Below are 9,184 nucleotides of genomic sequence, written 5' to 3'. Positions count from 1 at the left end.
GGTCTGTAATTCTCTTTTTTTGTGGTGTCTTTATCTGGTTTTGGAATTAGTGTAATGCTGGCTTTATGGAGCTTGGAAGTGTGCCTTCCTCTTGAATTTTTGGAATAGTATGAGAATCGAACTGTGACCTCCTGGTTCATAGGTCGATGCTCAACCACTGAGCCACACCGGCCGGGCAGGAGTTGCTCTTTTAAAGCAGAAAAAACAAAGGAGGGAGAATTACGTGAGGAAGTGACTTATGTTTTCAAATTGTATGTAACTATTATGTTAAGCCAAAGGACTAATGTAATAAATACTGTAAAAGATCAAAAGTAAATAGCTAAATTAATCTCTTATTCCCATTCTCTTTATCGTTTGCTTGACCATGATCTGAATTCATTTTTAAGGATTTGTGTACATCAATGGCAGAATCCTCCAGTGATTCAGACCACTTCCACTCTCATGACCGGTTGAGTCGATGGGCTGCCAGGTCAATACACAGGGATATTAAAAATCGTCCTACAGTCGATGTCACCAAGAAGGTCAACACTATCACAAGTACTTTACAGGTTAGTTTAACACTGGATGCTTTAAATCAATATTAAGTAATAAATAGTTAAACTGAGTAATAGTTTCAGTCACTGTATTAGTTTTTTGAGCCCATAACAAATTACCACAAAATTAATGTCTTAAATAACAGAAATTTATTTTCTTAAAATTCTGTAGGTCAGAATCGGACACTAATCTCATTGGGCAGTAATGAGGGTGTTGGTAGGGCTGCATTTCTTTCTGCAGGCCCTATGGAAATACCTCTCCTCTTGCCTTTTTCCAGCTTCTAGGCTGCCCACATTTTCTGTCTTGTGGCCCTGTTCATCTCCAAAGCCATCAGGGCTGGGTTGAGTCCTTCTCATAGCACGTCACTCTGACTACCTCTCCTGCTTCTCTCTTCCACTTTTAAGGACATTTGTGATCACATTGAGTGCACCCAGTAATCCAGGATATTGCTCATCTCAGCATCCTTAATTTGATCACATCTGCAAAATCCCTTTTGACATGTAAAGTTCCAGGAATTAGGGTTTGAACATCTTTGGAAGCCATTATTTTGCTTACCACAGTTAGTAAGGATATTTGAAATATATGATAGGTTGTGGAAAGTGTTATATTTCCAAATAAAATATTATAGGAACAAAAAAATTAGGGATTACCATCCTTTAGCTTCTTGTGGACATGTGCCTTTGGAGAAATTGCTCATATTTTGGCTTGGATAAATATATCAATCAGATAGATTGCCAACTAGATGATATACATTTAGCTTCTATTGAATTTGAAAGTGTTAAGTCAGAGGGGGAAGAACTCGGGACTTGAATTAAACTGAGAGTTACTAATTATTCATCCAAGCCAAAATATGATTATTCATGGATGAATAATGGTGAGAGTCCATTTTGATTTGGAGGCTAACTTTGACAGTGTTTGGAGAGTTGAGTGAGGGCAGTTTTCATTCTTCCATAAAAGGGGCTTGGGAAATGAGGTGGGGGAAGGTACTACAGTCACAATAGGAAAAAGAAAACTCAGAAATAGAATTTTTTCCCCCTACTTATTACTCCCTTACCTTTGTTTTACCTGGATAAGCATGGATTTTGCCGTTTTATTGCTCTGGGTTAATATGCTTAGATTAAAAAAGGCCAATTTCTAGTGGAGAGGCCATAATTTGATTTAATTTTTCTTTTTAAACTTAATATAACAATGAATTTTGGAGTACACATTCTTGTACTTTCCCACCACAGAGTTACATTAGTGTGTGTGTGTGTGTGTGTGTGTGTGTGTTATCACCTAAGGAGTGAGGCTATTTTTTGCATTGGTTTTAAAGAGAGTGGAAGGAAGGGGGGTTGGGTAGAAAGAGAAACATCATTGTGACAGAGACACATCAGTTGGTTCCTCCCACATTCACCTTGATTGGGGGTGGGAATTGTTATCTGCGACCCAGCTACCTGCCCTTGACCTGGAATCGAACTCAAGACCCTCTGGTGGGCAGGCCAGCGCTCTAACCATTGACCCACGCCAGCCAGGGCAGTAAGTATATATTTTTGAAAGAAATACCTCCATTAATTTCTCAGGTGAAACCTAGCATATTTAGTAGAAACCATTTTTGTTATTATTAGAGCTGAATTTGTTGTTTATAGCTAAAGTTTAAAGGATACTTTTCCCCCCTCCTAATTCAGTTCTCAGATAAAGCAATAATTGAAATAACATGAATCCCAATGATTTGCTTCTCTTGTAGATAATCTACTAGATTAGTTCTTTTAGCATTCTTTTTCATAAAGGGGTGTGAATTAGTTGAGGTGCACAAGTTGATAATGAGGGTTTTTTTCAGTTTATGGTTTTGTTGCTGACTTATGGAACCTTGGATAAGGATTTAAATTAGGTACTTTAGATTTCACACAAGTAAATTGCAGATGGGTTTTAGTTTCTCTCTCAGTTGTGTTAAGATTTATTTGATATTTATGAAATATAGATATCTGACTTAACTATGATATAAATTGTACCTTTGCAAATGGTTGACTTAGCTGTTTGAAATACTACTATGACTGATTGGGAAAAACATTGTTTGGATAAACTAATAAAGTCCATTTTCTTTCTCAAGGACACCAGTCGAAACCTGCGACAAGTAGACCAGATGCTTGGACAGTATCGAGACTATAGTAACGGACAGGCGGGTGCTATAGAACATGTAAGATGTTTGCATGTTTATATTTTCTCTTACCTTTTTGAAAATGCAGAGCTGAGTATTAGGGATGTGAGCTAAAGGAGATAATAATTGTTAACAGCTTTAACTTTCAGACTGCTTCACTATTTTGTAGTATAAATTTAGGTTAGCTCATCAGTTAGATTGCCAACTAGATGATATACATTTAGCTTCTATTGAATTTGAAAGTGTTAAGTCAGAGGGGGAAGAACTCAGGACATGAATTAAACTGAGAGTTACTAACTTTGGGCTAACTCTCATGGGGAGGTAAGAATTTTAAGGACAGTAAAAAAATTTTAAAGTAATACATGCTCATTGTTTAAATAATAAAACTCTGATCTCATAGCCCTTTTGAGTCCCATTCCAAAATGGTAACAGTTTTGATAGTTTCTTGTATATTTTTCCAAACATTTTCTATGCATGCATAAGCTTACATGTGATTGCTTTATAAACTGTAATCATATGTAATGTTATGCAAACTTTTTCATTTAGTAATATATGTATTATTTTCCATATGATATATTCTTTTGAAATTACATTATACTGTATAGTATAGGTGTATTAAGTTTCTTTTGTTTTGTTTGTTTTTTTTTTGGTATTGTTGTAAATAATGCACCAATGACCATTATGGTTCTCATGTTTTTCTGTAATCATATGTGATTCATGGGAGCAGAGTTGCTGGGTTGAAGGATATGTATACTTACAATTTGCTAGATATTTCAAAATTGCCCTCCTAAGGATGTGCCAGTTTGTACTTACTTCACATGGGGATGTAAGAAGGAAACATATCCTTATTCTGAAGTAAAAGAAATATTTTGTATTAATATTTTGTTAATTTAATCTATATTATTTTCTCTTTTGAAATTTGTTAATTCATTTGCAAACTCTTGGAAATGCAATTAAATTTATTTCTCCATGTTTTCAATATGAGTTTACACTTTAATAAGACTAGAATTATATTTGTACTATAATGATTGCCATATATATACATATCCTATATAATAAAAGCCTAATATGCTAAGTGCCTGGTGGTCCATTCAACCAATCAAAGCATAATATACTAATGATATGCTAAGGCTGCTCAACCGCTCACTGTGACGTGCACTGACCACTAGGGAGCAGACAGTCGACTGGTTGACCAGTCACTATGACATGCACTGACCACCAGGGGGCAGACGCTCAACGCAGGAGCTGCCCCCTGGTGGTCAGTGCGCTCCCACAGGGGGAGCTCCGCTCAGCCAGAAGCCAGGCTCATGACTGGCAAGTGCATTGGGGGTGGTGGGAGCCTGGCAGTTGGCAGTTGGACATCTCCCAAGGGCTCCCAAACTGCTAGAGGGCACAGGGCAGGCTGAAGGATGCCCCCTCACCCCCGTAAGTGCACAAATTTCATGCACCGGGCCTCTAGTGTATATATATATTCAATATATATATACTGAATTGTCACATAACTTCCAAGTTATAATTGAAGATTTGGTATTTTCTTTTTATAAAACAGAAGAATAGTTAGCATTATTTGCTTGTAGTTGGAAACTAATTGCTTGTGCACAGGGAAATGTATCTTCTGTCATAAGGTTTTCCACTGTCATTTAGAAAATAAACTTGGATTTTTTTCAGCTAAAAGATTTTCATGATTTATGATGTATTTGACAGATGGAGCTATAGAATTTATATATTTGGGTAGCTCATTAAATGCTGTAGATTAAACTACTTTATTAATAATGAGAGTTAATACTCTGCCTTTTAATTTTAGTGAGCAATTAAAAACACTATTAGCAGAAAACAGTCCTACTTTGTCATAATGAATATTAGATGCTTACTTATAGTAGCAAATTTTCTTTGAATTTGCAATTGGGAAATGAAATTACGAATTAGAGAAACTTCTGTGCAGATAAGCATTTAAAACACAAAGTATGTTCTACTATGGCAGTAAGCCTTTGTGGTAGTCCTTGAGTTGAATAATGCTGAACTCTGGGGGCTTTATATATGGGAAGTAAATACATTCAACAGGTACTTTATTTCCATCTGTTTTGTAAGTACATAGTATGCAAAGCCACTTTATAAAAAATAAGACACAGGAGAGCAAGTGTCTTTCTTTGGCTTCAGACTTTTTCTTAGTTTGGTCTAGAGCAGCCGTGGGCAAACTATGGCCCGCGGGCCGGATCCGGCCCGTTTGAAATGAATAAAACTATTGAAAAAAAAGACCGTACCCTTTTATGTAATGATGTTTACTTTGAATTTATATTAGTTCACACAAACACTCCATCCATGCTTTTGTTCCAGCCCTCCGGCCCCGTTTAAGAACCCATTGTGGCCCTCGAGTCAAAAAGTTTGTTCACCCCTGGTAGAGTCTCCTCCTGAATTTTTCCAAATTCTTGTCCTGTTAAAGCAGTTGGTTCTCAGTGATTTTCCCTGCCAACAAACCAGAGGAGTAATGTCACTCATTGCCTGACATTATACTCACTTGATAGAGCAGTGATCTTCATCGCGCCACCTATAAGTTACCTGGGGAGAATCTGCCATAATCTATTGGAAGATGTGCAACTCAGGAAGAGTATTTCTCACAATAAGTGATTCTGATGGGCTCCTCAATGAAAATTGTTTTCTTAGCATTAAAATATTTACTGTTATGGAATATTTTACACCTAAAAATGAGTATATGTAATGTGCCAAGGATCATGTGATTTATCTGAATGTTTCTATTTATATTCTTTTTTAAAAAACATATTTTTATTGATTTTAGAGAGGAAGGGAGTGGAAGAGAAAGATAGAAATATCAATGATGAGAGAGAATCATTGATTGGTTGCCTCCTGCACACTTCCTACTGGGGATCGAGCCTGCAATCCAGGCATGTGCCCTGACTGGGAACCGAAATGTGACCTCCTGGTTCATTGGTCGATGCTCAACCACTGAGCAACACCATTTGGGCTCTATTTATATTCTTGAAGTCCTTGAAGTACATGGTAGTATTACCCATTTTTTCTTTTCTTTTAATCAATGTGTGCACTGTTTAGGGAGGAACCCTGGAAATTGATGTTTTTATTTTTGAGGCTATGCTACAACTTATACAAGTCCTCTTGCTGTGAAACTTGTTATAAAAAAAATCCTATAACAGTTTAATCCGTTTTAACTAGTACTCAGCTGTTAAGAATTTCCTCCCTGCTAAATATCTATTCCCTCATTGAAATGAGCATTTCTTTTTTAAAATATAAGGGATTTCCTAGAAAATGAGATCAACCCTTTTGCTCTAGGGAAGACAAGAATTTTTATTATTAACTTAGATTTTATAAATGATTCTATTGCTAAGCCTCAGGACATGGATGTTTTATATATGTATTTAACATAGTTATTTGATTGGTGTTTAATTTGTGAACATAATTTGCCAGTTGGTGAGAGGGAATATAAATAATCGATATGATGTTTTCCTCCTGAGATGACCTCACCCAACAAGAGAACTATGAGAATCATTGCTGTTGGTTTTGTGAGGCCTTAGGGTCAAGAGTCATGTTGGGTATCTTCTTGACTACTTTTCCTTGAAATGTACATAATTTCACTGTTGACCCCTTGAATCTTTCTAACATAGATTTAATTCTTTTTTAAAAAAATATATTTTATTGATTTTTTTACAGAGAGGAAGGGAGAAGGATAGAGAGTTAGAAACACTGATGAGAGAGAAACATTAATCAGCTGCCTCCTGCATACTCCCTACTGGGATGTGCCCGCAACCAACGTACATGCCCGCAACCAACGTACATGCTCTTGACCAGAATCGAACCTGGGACCCTTCAGTCCACAGGCTGACGCTCTATTCACTGAGCCAAGCAGGTTCGGGCCATAGATTTAATTCTCTGCTTATAATATGTGAAGCTGAGCAGTGTTAGAGGGTAGCAGGGCATCTGTGGTGTTTTGTAGAGAAGCAGCACCTGCCTTTTCACAGTTTCTCTGGGAATTTCTCTGTAAGCTTAGCATATCACAGGTGCTTTTAAACTATCAACTCATTTAATTCTCTCATCAATCCTGTTAGGTAGATACTATTATTTTCCTCATTTACAAGATAAAAAACTGGGGCACAGAATGGTTGCTAACTTGCCCATAGTCTCCTAGCTAGTCAGTGACAGAGTCTACAATGTTATTCTAAAACCTAGTGCCTGGATTCATTTACCTCATTTACCTCATGGTTGCTCATATTTTTGTGATGTTGTGAATCTATATTTCTGAAAATTGGGGGTTTGAATTCAAGGCTTAAAGGGTTATATAATTCACATTGATAAACTAGATTTTGGAGATTACCTTAATTGATAGAAAAACAGAAGCCCATTGTCACACAAGTCATTAGTGTTGTAGCTGGTGGTGTGTCAGAAATTAGAGTTAGATGGAACAAATACAGAAACAGAATTGGGAAGAAATCTGGTGCTGAGCTAGGACTGGCATGGACAGATTGTCAAGGTTGGCAGTTTTGGCTGGCATTTAGGCAACATGGTGGATTCTGCAGCTTCCCTCCACCAGCATTGATTTCCCCTTTTCTCCCAAGTAACAACCATTGATTTTTCACTATTCCAGCCAATGAGCCATATTTAGTTGGATACAATGACATAGGGTCTTTGGGCTCCTTGACTTTCATAACCTTAAAGAAGGGTCATTATTTCTCATTCTGTAAATTTCTTGGGATGTCTGAGAACATTTGGGTCAAAGAGGACCTGTGGGGAAGGTTTTAGTTTAAAGTTTATTTTAAACGTTTGTTATATAGTGCAATTGATTAGCTTGGTGTTTAGAATATTTCTAGAACTCTGTGTTCCTATTCATAAGACAACAGGGACTGTTTTTGAGTTAATGCTATAAAAATGGAATGCCCTCAAGAAAGAATATTCAACATAAAAAGTTAATGCTTTCTGCAGTGGAAGTGTAGCTGATGATGCTAGAGTAGTTCATATTGGGTATAAAAGCAAAATACAGTTCCCTTGATTCAGATCAGCTAATTTATTCATTTTTAAGGTAAAGATGGGTGAAAATATAGTAATAGCAAATTAAGCCTTAGAGGCTTGCATTAATAGGTAATTTTTCTCCTAATTAAGTGTTCTGTTTAAAATTTCTTTGGGGAGTAATAGGATGTTACCATCTGGCACATGAACTTTGGAAGAATTTAAATGTTAAATAATAAACTCCAGGTTTTTATTCTATTCGGTGGGTTTCAGTTGTCAAATATACTGAGTGATACCCTAAGGTTAATGGTTTAGAGCCAGGCACAAGCCACTTGTAATCTCTCAAAGCTGAAGGCATGTGCCCCTTTCTCTCTGGCCAGGTTTTACTAGTTGTCCTGAAGTTGAGAACTAGTCACAGTCTTTTAATAACTTTAATGTTAGATAGTAAGAGTCTACGAGTAAGAACTTGTAATCGAACAATTAAAGTCTGCTGGCTTCTTTTTGTAAATACATTTCAAATCTTAGAAATTAGGTTCTTAGAATTCGGTTTAAAATTTTATTAGCAAATCTCACATGAAACAACTGGATAAGAGAATATTTTTTACAGACTTTTGCTTTGAGTCTAGAGGAAAAATCTAGATTTTGGAATCAGACTTCAAATTGAATTTTTATTTTTCTGCTAGAAACCGTTTAGTTACTTTGGGCAAGCTACTAAACTACCTCTATGTTCATGAGTAAATTGTCTGCCCACCCAAAATACAGTAACGCACTATTAAGGGTACCTTCCATTTTACATAGTAGTAATGCTTCAGTTTTTTTCGGTCTAATATCAAATGAGCAGAGGTAAAAGAATAGATTTAACATGTAAATGAAGCATTTATAGCAGATTGTGAAAATGTCATTGCATGTTTTGTGATGTGGGAAAGAGAGAAATGGAATCATCACTTGGTCTGTGATGATGTTGTCATGCTAGACTCTAAGAATCTGCACTTAATTTTTTTTTTTAAATTTCAGAGAGAGAAAAAGAGAGGGAGATAGAGATAGAAACATTGATGAGAGAGAAACATCGATCGACTGCCTCCTGCTTGGCCCCTGCTGGGGATTGAGCCCGCAAACCGGGCATGTGCCCTAATCAGGAATTGACCTTCTGGTTCATAGGTTGACATTCACCCACTGAGCCACACTGGCTGGGCAAGAATCTGCACCTTTGGAATCAGTACCACAGTTTCCTGTGGAGCATTGTTTTTATTTCAGCATAATAGCATACTGAATTAATGTTAAATTGAGCTTTATTAGTGTTGTTTTGTTTTATTTAACTTCAAGTTTTAGTTTGCTTTTACACCTAGTTAGGAGTTATAATCCTAAAACATTTGAAGAAACTTTTATTATTTTACATTTTATATCTTCATCTCTTTGATTTTGTGTTTCAGGAGTGATCAGGTTAGTTTCATGCATCATGCTTAGATTTTGTGCAGTGTCTGCTGTGTTATTGCTACTTTAAGTGTATATATATATTTTTAAAAATATATTTTATTGATTTTTTTA

The 9,184-nt window shown here is 36.3% G+C and overlaps 1 protein-coding gene across 7 annotated transcripts in view; it reads left to right on the top strand.

Annotated features, from left to right (window-relative positions):
- CEP128 (centrosomal protein 128kDa) overlaps nucleotides 1–9,184 on the top strand; it is a 397,477-nt gene that overhangs the window by 17,583 nt on the left and 370,710 nt on the right. For 6 of the 7 annotated variants that reach the window (XM_015558069.1, XM_015558067.1, XM_015558065.1 and 3 more), the window contains 2 exons: nucleotides 387–548; nucleotides 2,621–2,707. In XM_015558069.1, the coding sequence (XP_015413555.1) occupies nucleotides 402–548; nucleotides 2,621–2,707 (234 nt within the window). In that variant the 5' untranslated portion in view covers nucleotides 387–401. Of the gene's footprint in view, nucleotides 1–386; nucleotides 549–2,010; nucleotides 2,050–2,620; nucleotides 2,708–9,184 lie in introns of those variants that run through there. The other variant, XM_015558068.1, reaches the window with a different exon arrangement.

The sequence above is a fragment of the Myotis davidii genome, unplaced genomic scaffold (genome assembly GCF_000327345.1).
Source record: "Myotis davidii unplaced genomic scaffold, ASM32734v1 scaffold309, whole genome shotgun sequence".
Lineage (NCBI taxonomy): Eukaryota > Metazoa > Chordata > Mammalia > Chiroptera > Vespertilionidae > Myotis > Myotis davidii.
Note: the sequence above shows the minus strand (reverse complement) of the source record. Positions and strands in the feature narration are given on the sequence as shown.